The sequence below is a fragment of the Zingiber officinale genome, chromosome 10A (genome assembly GCF_018446385.1).
Source record: "Zingiber officinale cultivar Zhangliang chromosome 10A, Zo_v1.1, whole genome shotgun sequence".
NCBI lineage: Eukaryota > Viridiplantae > Streptophyta > Magnoliopsida > Zingiberales > Zingiberaceae > Zingiber > Zingiber officinale.
In genome coordinates this window covers 17,797,149-17,822,839 of record NC_056004.1, presented here as the reverse complement: position 1 = coordinate 17,822,839, position 25,691 = coordinate 17,797,149, and the positions used below count along the sequence as shown (strand labels likewise).

The window sequence follows — 25,691 nt, the reverse complement described above, 5'->3', positions numbered from 1 at the left end:
TGCTCTTGATATTTTTTAATTAATTGTCTAAGAAGATATATAACTTCTATTGTCGATCTTCCATGTATTAACTCAAATTAATTTTCAATTACTATGGTCTACTTTCTTAATCTTTTTTTCTATTATTTTTTTTTCAAAGTTTCATGATATGACTTATTAGTTTAATACTCATATAGTTTGTACAATTTTATACGTCTTCCTTGTTCGTATATAAAGGAACTAGAGTATTTATCCTCCATTGATCAGACATTTTTTTCGTTTTCAATATCATATTAAATAATTTTGTAAGGTATTTAATACCTTATTTTCCTAGGAACTTTCATACCTCTATCGAAATATCATTTGGTCCAAAGGCTTTTCCATTGCATATCACATTTAAAGTTTGTTCTACTTTTGAAGTTTGAATTCTATGATAAAAATTTAAATTTCTATATTCATTTGACCTACTTAAATTATATAAGTTAAGTTGGTCACCTAAACCTTCATTAAAAAGTTGATGAAAATACCTCTTCACTGCTCTTTTATTTCTCTATCATTTACTAATATCATATTATATTTATCTTTAATATATTTTATTTAGATAAAATCTCTTGTCTTCTAGAGCACTTTAGTTATTCTATAAATATCTCTTTCTCCTTCTTTTGTATCCAATTTTTGATATAATCATTCAAAAGTTTCATTCATTACTTTTTTTTAGCTTCTTTCTTGGCTATTTGGCTATTGTATTTTTTTTAAGTTTTTCTCGTTTTTATAAATATATAATTCCTTATAAGCTATTTATTTTTTCCTTCCCTTTCTCTTATGCTTTCTCATCCCACCACAAAGATTCCTTACTTAGTGGTACATGTCCATTTAACTCACTGAGTACACTTTTACCTATTATTTTCAACTTTGATATCATCTTATCCCATGTCGTATTAGAGTTACCATATATTTCACTTAATGTTTGTACTCCTGCCTTCTCCTTAAATATATTTTGCTTCTTATCCTTTAACTTCCACCACTTAATTCTAGGAGTTGTATATATTTTCTTTCTATTGATACTATATTTGAGGCATATATCCAACATTACTAACACATGTTGGATAGTTAAGCTTTCTCTAGGAATGATTTTACAATATTTTCAAATCTTTCTATCCTTCTTCCTAACTATAAGAAAGTCAACTTGTGATTTATTATTCCTACTTTTGAACGTGACTAAGTATTTTTCTCTTTTTTAAAAAATGTATTAGCTAATATAAGATCATATGCTATCGCAAAATCGAATATTATTTTCCCTTCCTCATTTCTCGTTCCAAATCCATAACTCCCATGTAGCCTCTAATATTCCTCATTTTTCACTCTGACATGCTCATTTAGATTATCTGCTATTAAAATCATTTTATTTGGCAGAATGTTTTATAATATTTCATCTAAGTCGTCCTAAAATTTTGATTTTGTAGCTTTATCTAATCATATTTGCAGTGCATATACGCTAATTATATTCATATTTTCTTTCACCACTATTATCTAAAGGCTATAATTTTATCCTCTTTTCTAACTACTCCTACAACTTCATCTTTTAATGAACTATCTATAATAATACTCACTCCATTTCTTGATTTACTCTTTCCAGTGTAACATAACTTAAAACCAAATTTTCTATCATCTTTACCTTCTCGCCTATCCATTTTATCTCTTGTACACATAAAATACTAATTCTTCTCTTAATCATCATATCTACTACCTCTATTTATTTACAGTGAGGGTTCCTACATTCCATGTTCTAAATCTTAGATTATTAGTTTTCCTATTATATTTGTTCTTATTCAACCTATGATATGAGAATTCTTGCTTATTTAACACTACACTCAAGTTCTCATGGAGATGTAGCGGTCCTTGTCGAGATGTTATAGTCAGACCCTGCAACGTGAACTTTTTGCATATTTAGCACTACATCTGAGTTCTGGAGATGTAGTGATCCTTCTCGAGATGTTACAGTCAGATCCTGCAACGTGTTCCTTCTAAGGAACAACCTAGCATTAGCACAATAGTTTAATAGATCCATTCATTGAATATTTATCATAGCTTTAACGCTGACTGACAACCTAATGCAACACTACTCCTTTATCCGGGCTTGGGGCCAGCCATGACCGGTCGTCATGGACGAAATTTGGACTTATAAATTAAAATTATAATGGTTGAGATCAACAACAAATTTCGACACAAAATATGAAGCAGTCGAAAAGAAAATATGCTAGAGAGAATAACACACTGATTTACATGGTTCGCCGATATGTCTATGTCTATGGGAATTGTCGTAATCTTCACTTGAAAATTAACGACTAAGGGTTATATCTTTTGTATTTTATACAACTCTAGCCATATATAGGAATTATGACACAAATACTCCTATAATATTTACATCCCCAAATTAACCAGCATCTCTATAACAAAACATGGCCAAGTTGTATCAGAGAACATGGCCAAGCCGTGTTAGTTCTGTTGAACATAGATTTCCAACACGAAGCACAGCTTGGATGTGCTTCAAACCATAATCGTGCCACAGTTTGATTGTTGCCCATCAAATATGAGTCACCTACTCCAACAATCTCCACCTTAGCGATATCCACTCTTAGAAGAAAAATGAGCATCTGAGAACTCCACTTGAGAGACTGACTTTGGGGTGAATCTTATCTAGCAATTAAAGAAATTGATCAAACTCAAACAATGCTTGAACTTCTTAGTAGTAACTGGCGTTGTTAATATGTCTATAATATTTTTAGAAGTGTGGACTTTTAAAAGTAATATTTCACTAAAAAAATCAGCTCCATGATCTTGTGAAATCTTATATTTATATATTTGGTTCTCACATGATATATCTAATTTTTCGCCTAATAGATGACACATTGGCTATCACAATATAACTTGACTCCACTTTTTCGAACACCAGTTATTTGACCAACCCTACAAGCCATAACACTTCTTTGGTGACTTCTGTTACTGCCATGTACTCTGACTTAGTAGTGGATAACACAACTATGGTTGTGTCATGGACTTCTAACAAATGAGTCCTCCCACTAGAGTGAACATATATCTTGTAGTAGACCTTCTATCAACCAAATCCCCTATATAGTCTACATCTACATATCCCGCAACTGAAGGATCACTCTGCTATCTACTAAATATGATACCATAATTTTCAGTATTTCTCAAATTTTTAAAAATCCACTTGACTTCATCTCAATATTGTCGATCAAGATTTGAAAGAAGCTTACTCACTACACTAACAGTATACACCAAATCAAGTTTTGTGTAAACCATAGCATACATCAGACAACCCACTGTACTAGCATATGGAACCTTTAACATATCTTAAATCTTATCATATGTCTTTCGGCACTGTGCGATGGACAATTTGAAATGATGCGTCAGCAGTGTACTCACTGATTTTTCATTACCTATGTTAAACTTGTCTAACACATTCTCAACATAACTATGCTGAAATAGCCATAATCTTTTAGAGACTTTGTCCTTATGAATTTCCATCCCAAGAATTTTCTTGGCCGCGCCTAATCTTTCATATCAAATTCTTCACTCAATAATTTTTTCAATTTATTAGCCTCACCCATACTTTTCATAGCAATCAACATATCATCCATATAAAATAACAAGAAAGTAAGTGAATCATCATCAAGACTTTTCACATAAATATAACAATTATACTCGCATCTTTTATAGCCATTATGAATCATGTAGGAGTTAAATAGCTTACATTATTGCCTTGGATATTGCTTTAGCCCATAAAATATTTTTTTTTTCAATTTATAAACTATGTGCTTTTGCCTAGGCTAACTAAACCCCTCTGGCTGTGTCAAACAAATTTGTTTCTCCAAATTACCATAGAGAAAGGCTATTTTAACATCCATTTGCTCCAACTACATATCACATTGCGCTATCAAAGCCAACATTTATCTGATGGAAGTATGTCTGATCACAGGAGAAAAAATTTCATCATAGTCAATTCCTTTTCTCTATAAATAACCCTTTGCTACTAGACGAGTCTTGAATTTTTCTTCCTCATTTTCTAATATGACTTCTTTTCTCTTATATATTCATTTAATCCTATAGTCTTCTTCTCCTTTGGGAATTTCACCTGATATCATGTTTGGTTCTTGTGTAGAGACTGTCTCCTCCACCATAACATTTATCCATTTATTTTTCTCTGAGCTAATATTTTCTTCTAAAAAATAGTAGGATTTGCACTACTAATGATAAGTGCATAAGAAATCAAGTTTTCAAAATCATACCTGATGGTGGTTTGATAATATGTTTGGTCTTGTCTATAGTTATAATTTGATGCTCCATATTCTTTGAGCTATGAGAATCAAAATCATGAGTTTTTAACTCCACCTACACCTTATCCTATTGTTGCTGAAATTTTCTGATAACAGTTTTTTCATCCCCTTAAGTATGCTATACATGACTTGTTTTTTTATCAAAGATCACAACTCTACTAATCACTATTTTATTTGCCTTAGGATCCTAAAACTTTAAGTATTTCACCCTTTCTAATTTCTCAAAGAGTACATTGTCTAGACTTCACATCCCGCTTTAATCTGTCCTCACTAGAAATAAACATGTAGGATAGACATCTAAACACTCTCAAATTAGAGTAATCGATCAGATTACATGTTCACGCCTCTTCTGATACTTTTCCATCTAGTGTTTCCCTCGGTGATCTATTAAGAAATATGTCATATTCCCTACCTCTACCCAGAAGTTTTTTGTAAGCCTTACATTCAATCTGAGACATCGAGCTTTCTCAATTATTGTTCTATTCATTCTTTTTGCTACATCATTTTGTTGTTGTGTCTTATGAACTGTAAATGTCTTTTTATCCCATATTGCTCATAAAATTCTTAAAAATTCGACTCTATGTATTCAATACCATTATCTAATCTAGGACATTTAACTTTTCTTTGGTCTAATTCTCTACTTAAGTTTTCCGCATCTCAAACTTAGTAAAAGTCTCTAACTTATGTCACATGGATTACACCCAAACTTTAGGTGAGTAATCATCAATGAAACTTACAAAATACATATGTCCTCCATATGATATAATGTTGGCTAGCCCCGAGATTTTTATATAAACATAATTAAGAATTCTCTCTATCTTGTGTGTAGTTATCTTGAATTGCACTCTATTTTATTTTCCAAGAATACAGAACTTGCAGAAATCGAGTTTGCATATCTTGACACCCATCAATAATTTTCTTTTATGAAGTTTCATCATTCCATGCCCAACCATATGACCCAGCCGCATATGTCACATGATTGTGTTATCTGATTCAGATTTTACAACGATAGCTTCACCTACAATTGTGGTGCCTAATAGTTTATAAATATTTTCTACTAGTTTCTATCCTTTCATTACTATAAGAACACCTTTAGTCACTTTCATCACTCAACTTACAGATTTATAACTACAACCATTACAATTTAAAGTGCCCAATAAATCAAACTTTTCCTCCGATCTGATACATGTCTACCATCGCATGACATTCTAACCACACCATCAAATATTTTAATTTTGATATGTCCTATTCCAATAACTTGACAAGATGTATTGTTACCCATCAGAACATAATCAAAATTAACTAACTTATAGGTATCAAATCAATCTTTGTTAGATGTCATGTGATAGGAATATGCTGAATCCAAAATCCAAGAGTTTGTTAATTGTTTTGAACCAGATAAGATAGAAATCATATCACCATCGTCGATATCTAAATTTTCTTCTTACACTATATTTGCATATTTTAATAAACCATCTTTATTCTCGTCGTTCACTTTCTTTTTCTTTGGACAGTCTCGCTTGATATACCCCTTTATTCCACACTTATAATACATGATCTCCTTCTCCTTCCCTGATTTAGATCGAGTTCTATTGTTACCCAACTCAAACCAAAAGTTGCTCCTACCACGTTCCTGGTTACCTCTCACCATGAGCTCTTCACCTTGAGAAATTTTATCACTAGCTTTCTTTCACTGATAAAAACCCAACAAGGCAATTGTGACTTCATCTAACTTGAGAGTTTCTTTTATCCACATTAGAGTTGTAACCAAATTCTTATACATATGAGATGTCAGTAGAGAATTCAACAACATTAGCACGTTATCTTCTTCTTCGATCTTTACATCAACTCATTTCAGATCGCTTATGATCTAATAAATCATGTTGATATGCTAACTTAAATTTGTGTCCTTTGATATCTTAAGCTCTAATAGCTTATGCTTAAGATAGAGCTTGTTTGTCAATGATTTAGACATATATTGGCTTTTCAAGTTTTACCAAACTTTCACTTGTGATTCCTCATTCATAATATGATACATCACATTATCAGTTAGACAAAGCTTAATTGTTATCACAACCTTTGCTTGTAGTTCCTCCCAATCCATCTTCTCCATCCATTCTGATTTCTTTTCACATAACAGATTTACCATGCCTTGTTATACTAACAGATATTTTAACTCTTCTTTACCATAATTCGAAATTACCAGTTCCATTGAACTTTGCCAGATCAAATTTAGCAGATTAAATATCAGACATGATGACTTGAGCTCTAATACCAATTGTTGAGATCAAGCAATGAATTCCGACACAAAATATGAAGTAGTTGAAAATAAAATACACGAGAGAGAATAGCACACAAATTTATATGGTTCGGCGATGTGTTTACATCCATGGGAGTGACTGAAAATGTTCACTAGAAAATTAATGAGTAAGGATTACATCTTCTGTATTTATACAACCCTAACCATATCGAGGAATTAAGACACATATACCCCTATGATATTCACATCTCCAAATTAATCGTCTCTAGAACAGAACACTGCCTAGCCATGTCAAAGAACACGACCGTGTTCTGTTGAACATAGATTTCCAACACGAAGCGCAACTTGACTGTGCTTTGCACCATGGCCGTGCTACGGTCTGATTGTTGCCCATTAGATATGAACCACCTACTCCAACAATAACTAATAAATTTGTCATTAAAAATTAAATTAAATATAGTGATCTAATTAATATTGTAATCATGGACCAAATTAATTAATATGGATCTTGTGTGTGGAGGCCTCTATTTGTACTGTTTTTTTTTATGGCTAATAGCATAAATGGGTCTATAATATATAAATGGGGTCTTCAAAGGGTAAGGTATGAGGCTTCTTGTCCTATCAAAAAGAAAACGGTTGTTGTCTCCTTATTCCCTTTGGAAGATCAATCTATCCAGAGGTGGGGCCCAGAAAAAATAGTATAGTTGTTGTGTGTAAAATATATATATATATATATATATATATATATATATATATATATTTTCCAGTGCCAAAAAATAATATGTTTTTCTTTTAATTAATCCATCAAATACAAGAAAACGATGTAAAATCATACCCTAGTCATGATAGAGTGGTTGAACAATATATATGTTGACATATATCATGATCCATCACAGGTGGAATAGCCTACATACACCCAAAATAATATAAGATTTATATACAAAAAGAAAAATAATAATTTCTCCATACTTAAATTTAAATTTTCTCTCTTTTTTTAGTTTGATCTTACACCCTCGTGAAGATACTCCAAACCTGCCCCTAGACACAATGCAACAGAAAGATGATCGGTGGATTCACAAAGCATCTCAATGCAATACGCAGCTAGAGCATGCAATAAGGCTATTAATTGGTAGAACGACTTAATAAGGCAGTGCACAATGTCTTGTAAAACTAATTGACAAACCCAATTGGCATAACGACTGTACAAAGTGGCACACAATGTCTTGTAAAACCATTTAACTAGCTTATGCTGCTCAGTAATGGGGGTAGTTAACTATGGAGGTAAACTATTAGGCACACTACCCCTAGCGCTTCTAGATTTACTTTATAGGCGAACTAGGTGAGAGGGTTGTCCACCTCCAAGAATAGTTAGATCTGTAAAGATAAAAACCTATATTACTATAAAAAAAATATACTTCAAACCTCTCCAATATCTAGAGCTATATTTACTCTGAAATCCTAATTCAACGGCTCGTACTTTTCACTTCACTAGTTAAAGATTAATGTACTTAGCATCAAATAAGCTATAAAAAAATTGAACTATTATATTTCTTGAACCATTATGATTATAAGATTTTATATTTTATATTTTATTAATTATATTAGTGTTGTCTATGCTGAATCAAGATCCTAGCTTCCTCCCTGAATCTACAATAAGATTTTACTTCCTGAACTTCATTTTGCTTTAACAACAATTATTAAATGGCAATAACTCTTGATTCAGGTTAGATTTCACGATCATTCTCTTTTAAATTGTTTTGCATTAATGATATATATGATCCAATTTTGAATTATTCCGAAACTTTTAGAAATTCATACATAAGAACAACTGATGTAATTCCATAAGGAAATCGCATAATAATGGGGTTCAAGTCATCTTTATCTTGGTGAGTCATTTAGGAGGTTATATTATTCAAGATATATAGTTTATAATAGCGATAAAAACTAAAAATTAAAAGGGTGTTTTTTTATTGGAATCATAAAATATATGCATTTTTTCATTTATTATCAAATAACAACCCCATCGTATCTAAGTCCATTTTTATTTTTTTAAATACTCTTAGTTTCGATATTATTATAATTAACAGCTATGGATCATAGCATATATAACTATACAATTATAATAGTTATAATTTCATACCTGCTACAACTATATGGTAGTTATGATCCTATAAAGAACATCCACATCAGTTTTCCTAAACACAAAAATATATCTTAAATTTTACAATTTACTTAAAAATAATTTTTGCATCACCTACTATCTATTTCCTAAATTTATATTTTATGAATAGTACTTTATATTTAGGGAATGAAATTTATTCCCTAAATATTAAAATATCATTTAATTTGGGTGAGAGAAAAAATAAAGGGAATTGATTCGGTAATAAAAAGTAGATATTACATAGGAGAGAAATAAATAATAAATAATAATAAAAAATAATAAAGATAATGAAAGTTTTAGGATAGGTGATATAGAGTATAGTGAAAAGTGATTGTCTAAATTTAATAAAATAGATGATTTACCCAAAATGTTAGAAATATTATAGAAAAATTGGTGTGAATGCTAACTATTATAACATATTGTTGATCAATGTAGATCAGAAATTAACTATATGTGTTGTAGCAGTTACGGTTTATAATTGCTACGAATAATATTAATCAGAGATGAAGTGTTCATATAATTATAGTTATAAATTGTAACTACTACAATATAGTATTATTAGTTATGAATTGAAATATTCATGTTACAAAAATTATGAATTATAATTAATACAGCAATGCTAAATAAGAAGAGCTAAGACGGTATCAAATGTTGTTTTGATAATAAATAAAAAAACTAAGTACGTTTGTGATTATTCCAATAAAAAAAGAACACACTTGTGATTTTTACCGTTTAAAAATTTAGATAAAACTATTAAGTAAAATTTAAAAATTAAAAGTAATAATTAATCTCACATGATGATATTTAAATGAATATATAGGTAATATTATTAGAAAATAAATCAGCTCATTATGAAAACTCTTCAGGCAGTATGTTAGGTTCCTTAGAGTTGAGATTGTGAAGGTCATCTCTTTTTGAGATCTATATAGTTATATACTTTTGTGATGGTCCTTCAAAAGAAATGTGCATGCACTTATAAATAAATAAATATATTGTTAGCCTTATAAAAGTAGATGCACAGTCAATACATCGCTTATCAAAGTAAAAGAAGAGTATGTCATCCATCATTTGATAGGTGATTACTCGAGGAATCTATATTCAATGAAAATAAATTAAGAAAAAAAGTCGATAATACAAGGAAATCAATTTATTTCTCATGGTTAGTGGTTGATCAGGGTGTTTTGATCTTTAACTGATGTTTGGGCAAACTTGAAAGATGATCAAAGGTAATTTTGTTGCTAGGTTGAGCTCCCTCAATGATGGGGAAGTATCAAATTGACCCTAGGACCAAATGATGATATTGTTGAAAATTTAAATGGAAATAAGAGAGATAATAAAGAAATGCGACTACATTATGAATGAGACTTTAGTCCGACATTAAGAGTTTCATAGTATTATGGTTGATTTATAATGTATTGAAAGTATTGAAATTGTGAATATATGTATAGGGAGAGATTCTCTCTCACATGTGTGTTCATAGGGGGCGCCAATCCAAGATCCAAAATATATTAATTGACTCGTGTGTGAGCAAGACTTAACACTTCAAATGCTGATTGGTTGGGGCAAAATTTGCCTAAAAGAATCGACCAATATTTTACCATATGAATCCTCTTTTTGTTATTGCTCAAATTTATTATGAACAATCAGTGCTTAATTGTCTGTGTGGTCTTCTCATCAAAGAGACCCACTAGACCTAGCGCACCACTATGCGACCGGCTTGAGCACTCGTAGCACTGACAATCAACCAGATCTTCCTTCCTTGCTTGACAACTTGAGATTACCTTCTCAAGACATCTCGATAGATAAGTTTGAGTTATTTTTCTTATAATTTCAATTCAGAAAATTCCAATATCTCCGACAATATTAGGGGCAATCGCTTATACTTTTAGCAATTTTCTAACTATTTTCTTATTTATCATAGTCAAATTGATAAACTATGAGCTTGATGTTCTTTGTAGGATGAAGTTGCTTTATACCTATGATTTTGATAAGGCAACCAGGATCATAGTTTGTAGGAGTCAAATATTCAGCAAGTGGGTGAAATCAAACCTTATATGTTTGGTCGATCTAGGCGGTTAGATCTTAAAACTAGAACTTTCCCAAGCGTGGGAAAGGAAGGTTGAATCAAGAATACAAATATATTGACGTGGGAAAGGAGGGTTGAATCAAGAATACAAATATATTGACGTCGAATAAAATAATGATTATTCTACAGGTTGATTTTTAATGGGAAATTTCAAAAAGGATACAAGAAATCTTCAAATGTAGAGACCGTCTTTAGGTTTAACAAAATAAAATTAATTCAAAAATAAAAGATAATGCACAACATCATGATAATACATTAACATCAACTAAATAAAGATTTAAATAGTCTAAAACTCTAACGACACAAAAGACGAAAATAACTTCAAAATAATAGTAAAAATTGTTCAAAACCTCTTAAAAGACATTAAACAATGTTTTTTAAACCTGATAATTAATTATAGATTTTTTGAACAAGTTTCGATTTAATATATTAAAGGTCTCTTAATTCAAAGATTACGAAGAAGAAATGATGCAGGCTGATAATCTCATAAGATCATAGAAGTATCATTGCTTCCCGTATCTACGTTCTTCCTTCAATTCTATGCCGCTCAGCGCCGTTCATTTCTTCTTCCATTCTATTCTTTCTGACTTATTATGATCGCGCCTACTCATCTCTGTTCGATGGATTTCAGATTTCTACACCATTTGTTTTACATTTAGCATCTTACTCTAAATCCTAAACCCTAAACTTTAATCCTCTTTACATCCCTACTCATACTTAACAATTATCCACAGCAATTAATTTCATATATCTACTGACTTTACTTTTGAATTAGAGATAGCAGCAAAGTAGGAAAAAAAACATAATTAGAAATGAAAATAAGCAGGAAGTACGACACTCACCATTAACACCAAATCGCAAAAATAGTTGTTACCTCTGCCTGAAGATAGCTGTTTCGTTCCTCTCTTATCAATTCATCCTCCCTCTCTCTCACGCACATTCAGTACTCTGCAATAGGAAATACAACTGAAAAATGATCCAATCAAAGAAGAAATCTGCCATCAAGCACTCTTTACTGGATTAAAGAAACAAATCTTACAGCTTAGAATTTGACTGGGATTTCTTTGACTTGAATAGAAGATTGAACCAGCGTTTTAAATCCGAGATTGGAGTTGCAAAATAGTTGAACTGTCTCGACTAAATTTAGTTGACTTTTGTTTTTTTTTGTATGAACCTCGAACTGGTTGACCCTTTCAGGGTTGATTTAAAGCCACTGGCCGGAAAGTTGAAGAGGTGGACGGCCAATGGGAATCGGGAGTGAGGGTCAAACTTCTCTACTGAAAAGAAACAGTCAGTCACCATTTTAACACGTTTTTTCTCTTTGACCCATCAGAAAAAGTCGCTGCTTCTATAAAGAACCACATTTTAAGCCGAAGTATCTAATCCTTAAAAAATAATTTGTAAATTATTTGTATAAAAAAAATGGCGTAGAGTATGTTATTTAAATTTTCTACATAGAAGATAGTTAAATATTGAATCTTAAATCGATTTGCATAGTTAAAATCATATAACCGGAACTTGAACTACCAGAGCTTTAAACAACAAATCAGACCTCAAAAAATTTGAAAATACAGTAGCAAACATGTAGATTTCTTCAATAAGAAACAAAACAACTATTAATGTTGCAAGAAATTTCTATAGTAACAGAACAAATTTCAGATACCTGCTTATGCTCCTCCAAAGCATGTAAAGATAGACTCTGTTTCTTGAATTCTTCATTCCCATCTACCCTGATGAAGAAGAAAGCCCTATAAAATGAAACTAGTTCATCCTTCAATAAAAGGAAATCGATAAAAAGAGAAACAAAAACTCAGCCCTTACTTCTTGTTCTAGAGATAGGGAAGAATCGGCAGAGGAAGAGGAAGAATAAGAAATCCATCAGTTGATTTGCTTTTTACCAGAGGAAGTACGGGGAGCATCAGACTCTCCATCTCTCTCTCTCTGTGCCAGCAGACGAGGAAATTAAAGAAAGAACAAATTTAGTCTGGACTCCACCACAGCAAAGTTCAGAGTTCAGACCTCAGAACAGCTAGCCGTCGAGATTGCAATAAGATTTTCTAACGAAATAAACGTGGAGATATTGGTAGCAGACTAGTCAACCCCATTCTTGTTGACTTTTTTGTTTGCATGCCATGGACAGGCAGGGAACCCAAATGGCACTGTGAAAGATTTTCTGTATTGTTTGATATCGAAGGCGTAACTTATAATTAACGTTTGAGTTTTAACTTATATTTATTTTTTTATGAATTTCTATGCTAATCTTTAGATTCATTCCAAGCTATCGTTCGTTAAAAAAAATTAGAAGAAATTTTTAAGATCAAATTTCAACTAAATCTTGGGTTTTCGGGAACGCGTTTTGGAGTAGAGTTTACATCCTAATCAACGAGACAATGGGAAATATTGTTTTTTACTCTAATAAAACATACTAATTGAATTAATATGATGCCAAGAAAAATGAAAGGATCAACCAAGCACACTGAAAATAATAATATTATTAATTAAAAAAATAATAAATTTAGTGGATTGGAGAATCCATTTTAGCATGCGAGTGAAAGAACCTCATGTACTGTGAAATGATTGAAAGAAAATAAATAACTACTAAACATGCTCAATAATGCAAAATGAATATATTTACAAGAAGTGGTATCGAACACGCCACAAGCTTAGGCACGTTTTGAACGAGAACTTCATCTTCATCTTGGTTAGAGTTAATTTGTCATTTACATATATTTATTCTAATACAATAAATTAAGAAAAAAAATAGAATGGACGTTCTGGGGATGTTGAAATGATTTGACGATTGAAAAATGTGATCAAATTCCATATAAATTATTTGCTTAATGCATGACAGGCTGCCTACTTTTTTTTTTAAAAGGTGTTCCTGTCGCGTTAATGAAGAGATAATTTACAAGGGAAAATTTGATAGCTTAATTCCTTATCTCCTTTAATCTGTAGCTAGGTCCATTTGAGCATGAATGAGAAAACAATTCATAGTTCTGATCCTATTCGAAAGCCATAAAGATAATTAGCTAGGAATGTCACTTTACTATTGACCATATGAAGATTCTTCGTGCCCCCATGGGCTGGATCAGTTGGTTAGGTGCTTGTAGCTTGTCAATGAAGTCGTAGGGTCGAAGGTCGCCAGTTGCACTCGGGGATAAAACCCTAGTATGCTGCGTCAAAAATTCCTTCGACCCCCAGTCATCTATCCTGCTCAGCATTAACTGTGATTTACTCCCTCTGAAATCTTGTGGGGCCGGGGCCAGGGGCTGCTAGAGTGACGGTTCCACCTTTTTGCCAATATGAAAATTCTTCGTGGTCCTGCAATATAAAGAATGTTAGTGTCGGATTAGAGAAGAATATCTCATGTTGATCCTCCAACGTTCAAGTCAATATACAGTTCAAGAGAAGAAAATAGTGGAAACGAGTAACAACAAATGGGCATATGAAAATATAGAACATCGCATACTTTTATTTGTAAATGAAGATCTCCCTTTTATAATATCATTGTTAGGCTTACTCACGTATCTCAAAGTATTTGCACACTTTCCAAAGTATTCTTAAGAAAGGACAGATCATAAAAGGCCTTTGACATGCTTCCTTAAACGAGTGTACAAATCTCTGTGATTTGATAGGTTGAAAGCTTCTAAAGAATGATTTACTGGCAGGATATTCTCTGTCCTTTGCAACACAAGCTTCTAAAAGAGTACGACATGATAGATATATAGGTCCCGCTGTAAGCTGATTAGCTGCCACTCAGCTGGGAGATCGCCAGCTCGGTTGCATGGAATGCAGTCAACCATTCGTTCTTCACTCGGCCCCCCCTCTTGCTGGGGAGGCGCAATATATCCGGTCGATCTTTAGACCCGATCGGACAGAGCAATAGACCAAGTAAATTATTATTTAGTTTTCAACCTCGTCTGTACGTCGCAAGTAATGGCTCCAATCAGCCTCTCATGTTTGATCGGCCACTCCCGTCCAACTGCTGTTCGAGGCCCACTCGACCACACAAGCCCGGTCGACGGTTCTCGACCCTCATGCCCATGCTCGGGTTAGTGATTTTGATTATTTCTTGATCACTTTGATTTTCACATCAGTCAGTCTTTCTTATTTTACCTGTTATTTTCTTTTTTGAGAGGAGGGGGTCCGCCTTTGTATCAGATTCTATAAAACCCTTGTAGCTTTTAACCAGAAACAAAGAGAACTTAAATGATACAAAAACAAGAATAAGGTACCAAGTTTAGATCTCAACTGATCCATAGGATGGATCTAAGAAGATTTTCTAAATTTTAAAAGGTCATAGGTTTTAACTTAGATAACAAAATTAGATTTATTTAATTTAAAATGAAGTTGCTTCAAAGACCTAGATTTATTACCAAGTTGAACCTATAAATATCAAATTTTATAGATCTTAAAAATATCATTTAAGATCTTTTCAAAGTTTTCGAATATCTATTTATTATTTTTAATAATTTTTAATTTTTTAATATTTAGGATATTTTTAATAGTTGTGCCTATATGAATCAAAGTTTATATATATATATATATATATATATATATATATATATATATTTATAAAATAATAATAATAATAATAATAAAAATAATCTCTCAAACAACTATATATATATATATATATATATATAGTTGTTTGAGAGATTATTTTTATTATTATTATTATTATTATTTTATAAAATGGAGAGAACGATGATTTTCTTTTTCTTAGATTTCTCTTCTTTTTCTCTCAATAAACCCGTTTTTTCTTTATTCAGTCCGCTTTCTTCAGCAAATTTAAGATACGAGGGCCTAGAGCCTACTCAATAATTAGTTTCCATTAGAAAACTAGACGAGAACGATTAATAAAAAATACAGGACAATTATTTGATAGGAATTTCAGAAAGGCAAAGGAGAAACTAATAATGATGAGAAACTCCTCTCTCCTACCTGCAGTTTTAGGCTCAGTTAATAAAAAATACAGGACAATAGGTCCTGTAAATTTATTGTTACTGATTGCAAATAATTAGAAATGAAGGCACATGCACTATTGGTTGGAAGGATGGATCAAAGCAGTTCTAGGTCAATTGTATAGCCAATGCCTCATAGAAACTAATTAACAACAATTGCTCCGTGGATTTTTTGCTTTTTGTATAGTAGAGCATTTCCTTATTAATTATAGGCTTTCAATATCAATGAAAACTTATGGATCTGGTCGAAAGTGCCGATAAGCCAATCATGTCAAGTTAATCAATCTACCTTAGTACCAAGTTCTATAACAGGCACGCACTTGATATCTACTTTCTAACTTTCTTTTTTTATTCACGTTTTTCACTTTTCCATTTTACTTTTTTTTACAAGTCAATTATACTAAGAACAAAGTAAAAATATACCATGCATCTAAGAGTTTAAAAATCTAAGCACATATATTTGGATTTTTATGAATATTTTATCAAGATTAAACATCTCTCCATCAAAACCCCTAACCTCTAATATCTCCATTTTGAAGACCAGTAATATCCATCTCGGAGTGCTCATTTCCTACTTAGATACTCAACCAAGTGTGTACTCCAGTCTTCAATAATGTCAGTGGATTGAAATCTGGAGGTTAGTACATAATTAGGAAGTTAATAATTATTAAACTTTTTCACTTTATACTACAATTAATTGAACATAGTTTAATAAAAGTCAGTACATATCACTACAAGAAAACAGGGCTTTAGAAATGGATTTTTAAAACAAAAATAAAATCTGTTTTAGATTTATATAAATCAGAGACAGATTTAATACGGAATTATTAATTCGTTTCATTTTAGTAAATTATATATTTTTTTAAAAAAATTAAGATAGAATTTAAAATAAATTTGAAACGAAATTACATATAAATTTTTATAAACAAAAATAAATATGAATTATAAACAAAATTTGAGACTGTATCATTTCTGTGACAAATATTGTTTATAAATTAATTAAAAGTTAAAACGGAAATAAAATCTGTTTCAGATTTATATAAATCAGAGACAGATTTAATACAGAATTATTAATCTGTTTCATTTTAGTAAATTATATATTTAAAAAAAATTAAGACAGAATTTAAAACAAATTTGAAACGAACATATAAATTTTTATAAACAAAAATAAATATGAATTATAAACAGAAGACTGTATAATTTCTGTGACAAATTTCGTTTATAAATTAATTAAAAGTTAAAACGAAAATAAAATCTATTTCAAATTTATATAAATCGATATGATTTGTTACATAATAATTAATTTGTTTAACTTTAATGAAATATAATATTTGAAAAGAAATTTAAAACAAATTTTGATACGAAGCTATGTATAAATTTTATTAAAAAAATAAATATGGATTATAAACGGAATTTGTGATCGTTTAAATATTTTTAAACGAAAATAGAATTTGTTTTATATTTATATAAATCAGAGACATGGAATTGTAAATATATTCACTTTGATAAAATATAATATATGAAAAAACTTTAAGAAAGAATTTAAACCAAATTTAATATGAAATTATATATAACTTTTTATAAAGAAAAATAAATATGAATTAGGTTTTCTAACCCTTTCTCCTCGTCTTAATTTGGCTTTGGCTTTATCAGAGTAGGTACAAATTCTTTTTCCCCCGCCTCTGATTTTATTTTTCTCGTGCTTAGTGGCTATCTTATACTGTTGCAAAGGTTGCTCGCAGCTGCGAGGTCGACCGTAGTTGTGAGGGCGATCGTAACCACTTAAGGTTGTCTACAGTTGCTTCTCAAGGCCGCAAGGTTCGCGACCTTTTCAATTAGCCCCCTCATGCGACCGTGAGGTCGTCCACCCTACCGTCCCTAAATTCTTATTATTTTTATTGATTTTTACTAATAATTGTGCACTTTTATTGTAAAATACGACAATAAAAAAATAATAATAATAATTAAATAATAAGATTTAATTGGGAAATAATCTTAACGGAATTTTTAGACATTTTTAGGAATTTTTCAGAGCTAGTAAGATGTAATTGGAGGGGACACATTTGCACTTGAGAAAAATCTATTTGGAATACCCAATTTAAGTAGGAGTTGATAAAAGAAATTACTTAGGTTTTAATTAAAATAAACCTAGTTATCTAATTTAATTAATGGTTATAATTCCTTACCGTGCCCTATTCCTCTCTAATCGTCGAATCCTTCCTCACCTTATCTCGTCGCCGCCCCGATTCTTCCTCCTCTCTCACGCCGTGTTTACTCTCTGCTCTTCTTCTTCTCCTCATCTTCTCCAACCGGTGCCCCTTTCTCTTCTTCCGCGTCATCTTCCCTCCTCTGTCGTCGTCTCCTCGTCGCGGAGGTCCTCACCACGCCGATTGTCACGAGAGCACCGCCGGCAGCAGTCCTTCTCTCCGCGAGCCTCACCAACACCAAGCTCTCTGGGCTATCAGGCGGCCCGATCCTCTTCTACTTTTCCCCTTGAGTCTCTGCCCTAGATGCAGCCGATGTCATCGCATCCGACCACAGTACCTGCAATTTTGGGCGGCTAGCGTCGCCGCCATCTCTTTCACCGGCTGCCACTTCTTCCTCTTCCATCTGCCACCGTCGGAGAGCTGAGTACACAGGAGAGTAGGGTTGTTCTTCCGCGTATCAGCAGTTGCGAGGGGTTACCACGCGTTGCCCCCTTCAATTGTGCCGTGGCCATCCGGTCAGCCACAAGGAGGTATGAGATGTTGTCATCTCTATTCCTCTTCCCTGTTTGACAGCCGTCACAACTTATCAACGGATTGGCATCTTCTGGATTGCATATCCATTGCTGCGGTGACCCCATTTGTGCTTGGATTTGTGCCACTGTCGTGTATCGGTGAATTCTGAGGCGGTGAGGGTTGTTGGACAGATTTACCATCGTCAGAATAGCCACAAACTGCTGATAAGGGTAGTAATCTGAACCTGATCAGATTTATTAGGTTGTTTCTTTTATCATGTTGGATGTGTGTTATGTTTCTTATTGAATGCTTATATCAAACTTGATCTCCCTTAATTAGAATGCACGCACTTGGCTTTAATTGTTTCATGCACCCAACTTGTTTGATAAAATGTTCCGTAGTTAGGTTCTAATTTTTGCATGTCATGTGTTCATTTCACGTTCGGTGAAATGTCTCTTTCAATAGTTAGGTTCAATCTGATGCATCTTAGTTTACTTAACTCTTGCTTTGTATTGCTCTTTCAATTGTTAAGTTTTATGTCTTCATTTAAATTCAATTAGGTTAAGTTAGATTAGGTTTCTTTAATGCTCTAGGTTTTGTTCCATGCTTAGTTTTGTTAATTACTTCATGTTGACTATTATTTTCTGCAATTGTATTTTATTCATTAGGTTTGATTTCATAGTTGCTTTGCTATTTCAAATCTTAGTCTTAGAATCCAAAATTTTCTATTATCTTGTATTTGATTTTGTTTTATGTACTTAGAGATTCTAAGTTTAAGATTCAAATTTGAAGAAAATCCTACTTAAGTATTTGTTCACACTGACCTAATTTTTATGGTTTTGTGATGCCTATTGTTTCAGAGCCAAAAGAGTCTTCATGACTTGTTAATTCTTTAGCATTGACAACTATGGACTAATTAGTGGGTGATCATTGATATTGATTATGACTTTTGTATAATTTTAATTTATTTGTATTAAAAATTCTGATATTGTAAGACTTGTTTCATATTTTGATTTGTTAGATTTTCTCAACAAAATTGGTTGGTTCATTAATCTGTACAAGAGAAGCAATTTATCTCATGGAATTCGAAGACAGGGAGGGCAAAAGAAGAAAATGAAGGCATGCATGTTATTAGCTCGAGGATAGAGGAACAAATTATTGAAAGAGAAAAAAAACTTATTATTATAGAGGGAAGAAAATCTCAAGGAGATGATTTGGAAATGATTCAAGAAATGGAATATACAAATCATTTATATTTAGGAAAATTTGATCTTTATAGTTTGATTATTGGTCAAATTTGTTTGGATAATGTAAATATTTATTTATTTTAATGTTAATTGTATAATACATTTGGAATTAGAAGTTATTTCTTTTTAATAATTTTAATTTATTTGAAATGAAGAATTATTTAAATATATTGATGAAAAATATAAAAATGTAATATAATAATATTTAGTGATAAATTTAAAAATAAAATTATATACAGATTTATAAATAGAATTGTAAACAGATTTATAAACAGGATTAATAACAGATTTAAAATAAAATTAGAGACAGAATTTACATTTGAAATTAATTTTATTTTGTTAACTTGAAACAGATTTATAAACAGTTTTTTCATCCGTTTCAAAAATTAAAGACAGAATATTTCTGTTTCAAAATTAGCTACGGGGCTTTCACTAACGGATTTTTGAGACGGAATATTCCGTCTCAAACTTTCTTTAGAGACGGAAAAATGATTTTCAGAGACAGATTTTTTCGTCTCTAAAGCCCTGTTTTCTTGTAGTGTATATAATTATTATGCCAAATTTTATTGAATTTAGAACTTAATTGCCACACAGAAATATTAATAATCTAGATTATTTATCTAGAACTTGTGCCGAACGTGATATGCTGGAATTAAGATTTCTCATCCTCCCAGAGGAAATCACAGGCATCAGGCAGTTCAGCAAGAGGGGACGGCGACGCCGCAGGTGGCGAGCGTCTTCTTGCCGTTGCCGGAGTTGACGTACTGCTTCAAGCTGGGGTTCTTGCTGTACTGGCAAAAGCACGGCCTCTGTTCCTTCAGCTTGGCGCAGCACGACGGCGACGGCTGGGCCCCAGACAGAACCGCCGCTGAGCACGGGATCAAATCAAGGGGGTTGCACGTCGCCGACTCCGACGGCCCCACGACGACGAGGCCCAGCACCAACGCCAAGGCCAGCACTACCACGGCCCGCATCCTCATGTATTATTAATTGGTCGAACCGGTGAGGAGAAGGTGCCGGAGTATTGCAGTATTTATAGTCGCGCCCGCGAGTGCTCTGTCATATGTGTTGGATGAGCAGAGCAACTATTAAATATAATGGAGGTAATGGCGAACACAGTTTGAGTTTGAGGTGGATATAGTTATATAAATTGGAAGTAATGGTGAGCACAGTCACAGATTCTATATATTGTACCTAAAGTTTTAGAGGCACTAGTGTCTAGCTAGTGATGCTTCAAGCATTCGGAGGAGTCAATTGTGATAAATTAAAAGTAAGTGGGCGGACCATTGATGGTGCGTCAGTAGCTGGGAGGAGTTAATTATTAGGGATGGTACTCTAACGAAAGAAGCACTCTAACAAAACAAGGGTAGGTTGTCGAAAGTCTCTCGGCGTCATAGTCGTTGCCGATTGCATAAGCAAAGAATGAGCACGGTAGAATATTGAAAAGTAGTTGTGCATGGCTCGGAGCTCGAGGGCTTATTATATATATAGTCTCGTTCTGTCAGATAAAGGATTTCGTCGACTGAAACTATTTGTCGACTAATCCTTCTATTTATCGAAGGATCCTCTGTTCCTTTTTTGTTTGCGATGATTCGATCAATTCGATCGTAAAAAACTCACTGTTCCGTCGATGGATCATGATCCTTCTGTCGACTAAACATTGCTTTCCTTGTTTGCTCATATATGATCTGTCCAATCCCTAAGATCACGTTGTTCCGTTGACTTATCAGACTTTATTCGTCGACTGAATAACTTTTTCCTTTTGTACTCTAATTTGAATTTCACTATTCTGATATTTCATCAATTCATCAACTGAACATATTTGTCGATACCTCATTCTCTATAAAACAATGTTAGTAACATAAACAATAATTACCCTGCAAAACAGAGTTAGAACATAAACCAGCAAAGCAAGATTAATGCAAATATAGTATGCATAAATGAAATAGTAATGACTATCTGATCTCAACTTAGAAAGATCCTTTGGTCTCTTCAGTTGAATCAGTACCTAAGGTTTGTCCCTATTAGGATACAATCTCACCGCACTCCCTCCAAGAGCCTACCTCACTCATCTGCCAAACATCTAGTCCTCCGGATATGTTTGGACTTTCTCTACTCAGTATCTGATCGCCTGATCCACTAAGACTTTTCCTACAATACTAAATTAACACAATAACAAATAATAGTACATGCAAAATAGTTTTGGCAAAACTATACTTAGGTTCATTCGATCACATATGCTTGGAGTTCACTTTTCCAAGGCTTCTCATTACCTAAGGTTACCTCCCTTTAGGATTTTATATTGCTTAACTTCACTCACTAGGACTTTTACCACCTAACTTCACTCACTAGGGTCTAACTTCATTCACTATGATTTTTACTTAGAGTTCACTCCTCCAAGACTTCTCATTACTTAGGATTACTTCCTCCTAAATACCTAAGGTTACCTCTCCTAGGATTTTCCTTTTTACCTAGGGTTGCCTCCCCCTAGGTACTTAGGGTTACCTCCTCTAAGGTTTTCCTCTTGCCAAGCATCAGGTCATCTTGACCTGCTTAGACTTGATAGTTACTCAGTAACTACTCACCATTTACGGTTACTCTATAGGTACTACTCACCACTTGTCAGTCATTTGGTCAACCTTGACCCAACTAGATTTCATACTTGACTAGGTTAACATTGACTAAGCTCCATTAAACATATTGTCAAATAAATATTAAAATATTAGAGGTCGATTACATCAATACTCTCACCTTTCAACCACTCGCGGTCAACTATAAGCTAACTTTATAATTTACCTATTTTCATATTGTTGGAAAGAATATATTTTATAGAACAATAACGATAAGAGAATAGAAGAAGAAGATTTTAGTGGAGAATTGAGTTGCTAAGTTCGATGTTTTTTTATATATAAAATGAGAGTTACAATTCAGATATATATAGACTCTCATGACTCCATTACATTCATTAAATCATAAAAGCTATTAATGTTAATCTTCTCGAATATAGCTGATGTGGCGATGGAGTAAGCCTACCTGGCACGGGGTCAACTACCATGGTAGAGGTCAAAATCAAGGCGGCCAACACCCAAGTGTCAAAGGGACGATCAGAGGATAATTGCAGCGGCCGGTTGGGATAGTAAAGCCTCAACCGAAAGGATACGAGTCCGAGCTTACTCCCACTCAGGCTCAGGATGATACACAAGACAGCTGATACTCGATATGGAGTGGCAAGATGTCGCACGGGACCTGGCCAAGGATGTAGCGGAGTCCTGACCGAGCGGCTACCCCACTTGGCCAAGCAACAGAACCTAGCCAAAGACGCGGCGGTGTCCCGACCGAGCGGCTACCCCGCTCAGCCCAGCAACGAGACCTAGTCATGGACGGAGCGAAGTCCTGGACGAGCGGCTACTTCGCTCAGACAAGTAGCGAGACCACTCTAGTATCTCTCGACATCCTTTTGGGAGATAGTATTGCTGACACGAGATATGGTTGACAGGTGAATCGTACGACTGAAACTTCTATTGTCATGTCAAGGATATGTGTGCCTTGTGGGACCTAGTCATGGACGGAGTGGAGTCTCAGACGAGCAGCTACTCTGCTCAGACAAGCAGCGAGAGCACTCTAGTATCTCGCGACATCCTTTTGGGAGATAGTGCTGCGGACACAAGGTATGGTTGACAGGCGGATCGTACGACCAAAGCTTCTATTGTCGTGTTAGGGATATGTGTGCCTTGTTAAGGTATGGTGCCAGGGGTACTTTCTTTACAAGGCTCTTTCATGGGACATATGGGAGAGCGTGCTCATACCTCGAGAAGTGCACACGCCGCCAACCAATGCTCTATATAAAGGGGGGTCCTTCACCGACGGAGGTATGCATTACTATTGTATTCCACTGTTGCTACTGTTGCTCTACTTCTCCCTATTTTCCGGTGACTGACTTGAGCGTCGGAGGGCAATGTCGGGGATCTCTTTCCTGTCCCGACACTGACTCCGTTTGTTTTGCAGAGCGGAGAGAAGTCTACATCCGGTCAACAAAGCCACCACCTCCTAGCTTTCTAGCTTCATGATTTCGGACAGGATCATTTTGGCGCTGTCTGTGGGAACGCAATCTACATCCTAACGAGAAGATGGAAGATGTTGGATGCTTCACAATGGTGACATTGACGCAAGAGGAACTTGACATACTGATACAAGCTCGAGCGGTGAAGATAGTGGAGCAATAGCAACAACAGGCGCTGGCCGAACACCAACAGGCGCTGGCCGAACGCCAAACGCAGGAGCCCGCAACCTTAGCTGTGGTCGCCCGGCTAAGCAAGGTGATTGAGCGAATAGAGTATCCGCTCGAGGTAGTAGCAAGAAACTGGCTGACACATACGGGGATGCACCCAATGCACCTATCCCCTTCTACCAAGCGTTGTTTTGGACTCCATTTAAGGAAAGGGGTCGAGCGGACAAGAACCGGGAGTCTTCCTCAAACGACGCACCTGTTCGGGATGCAAGGAAAGGGAAGGCACCTAGAGAGGATGATTCGTCTGAGTGAGTCAATCGGTAGTTTCCAGAGGGAATTCTGAATATCCCTCTGCCAAAACATTACACACCGTTGGCAATCGGGGAGTACAACGGAACCATTGACCCGGACGACCACTTGGCCAAATTCGACAATGCGGCCACACTTCATCAGTATACTGATGGAGTTAAATGTCGGGCATTCCTCACTACTCTCGCTAAATCGGCGCAACGCTGGTTCAAAAGATTACCGGAGGGGTCGATCCACAACTTCAAGTACTTCTAGGCATCGTTCCTTCTCCACTTCACCAGCAGTCACCGCCGCCAGAAGATGAGCGTGAACTTGTTCTTGCTCAAGCAAGGGCCATAAGAGGCCTTGAAGGCCTACATCTAGCGCTTCAATCAGGTGGCGATGAACATCTTGGCGGTCTCCTCAGACATGCTGGTGAATGCCTTCACCCAGGGGCTCACCGAAGGAGAGTTCTTCCGATCACTTATTTGGAAGCCGCCAAGAGACTTCAGCCACCTGCAAAAGAAGGCCAACGACTACATCAACATGGAGGAAGCTAAGCGACAAGTAAAAAGGAAGCACCAGCCGAGCCTGCTAGAGCATCTGAGTGATTGCATCCGAGTAGTCATCAACCTCCTAAGGGGTCACGGTCGGGAGGAGCCCCACCACATGAACCCAGAGCACATGTCGTTCAGCATGAAGCAGCCACTCGCCCAAAAGCTTCAAAAGGCAGAATGTGGACGCCGATGTTCTACTCCTTCCATCAGTCGACAACACACAACACTAGGGACTGCTACGACCTGGAAGCTAGCAGGTTGGCCCTGCGGGGATACTACCGCCGCTCCCCATCTCCCGATCGATGACATAGTCGTCGATTAGCTGGTCGAAGAGAAGAAGGAAGGACAACCGAGCCACGTCACTATCAACCCCAGCAAAAAAACAACCAAAGTCCTGCCCGAGCCTCTGCCGAGCGGGACAAGCATTCAGCTCGAGAAGAGGAGAATAGGAGCAACGCCGCTCATGGAGAGATAGGAATGCTCGCCTGTGAGCCAACCGACGGTGATTCCAACTGAGTGAGGAAGTCGCACGCCCGGTGACTTGAAATCCATGATGTTGGTTGTAGCAAGGATCGGGCAGAAGGACCTGAGATTAGCTTCGACCCAAGAGACTTAGAGGGAGTCAAGACGATGCGCTGATCATCCGAGTGGTAATCGTCAATTATACTATTCACCGAACCTTTATTGATACAGGGAGCTCAGTGAACATCATATTCAAGAAGTCATTAGATCAGCTGCAAATGGACCGGAGTGAGTTGTTGCCCATGACGACCCCGGTCTATGGCTTCACAGGCAATGAGTGTTGCCGCTCGGCCAAGCAAGGTTGGTCGTTTCGCTCAGGGA

General features: G+C 34.8%; 1 protein-coding gene and 1 long non-coding RNA gene across 2 annotated transcripts; both read right to left on the bottom strand.

Annotated features, from left to right (window-relative positions):
• Nucleotides 1-1,348: 1,348 nt before the first annotated feature.
• LOC122027233 lies at nucleotides 1,349-12,877 on the bottom strand. Its single transcript, XR_006124322.1, has 4 exons — nucleotides 12,666-12,877; nucleotides 12,508-12,592; nucleotides 11,884-12,121; nucleotides 1,349-11,792 (listed from the first exon to the last, which is right to left on the bottom strand). It is a non-coding gene; the product is annotated as an uncharacterized LOC122027233 (long non-coding RNA).
• Nucleotides 12,878-20,318: 7,441 nt separating this feature from the next.
• On the bottom strand, nucleotides 20,319-20,795 carry LOC122027723 (non-specific lipid-transfer protein 2-like). The gene has a single exon (XM_042586729.1). It carries the CDS (start codon nucleotides 20,753-20,755, stop codon nucleotides 20,474-20,476), a length of 282 nt encoding a protein of 93 aa, XP_042442663.1. The 5' UTR covers nucleotides 20,756-20,795; the 3' UTR covers nucleotides 20,319-20,473.
• Between the last annotated feature and the right edge of the window lie 4,896 nt (nucleotides 20,796-25,691).

Coding starts and splice junctions, on each gene's coding strand:
- LOC122027723 (XM_042586729.1), bottom strand. CDS start 20,755: ATGAGGATGCGGGCCGTGGTAGTGCTGGCCTTGGCGTTGGTGCTGGGC.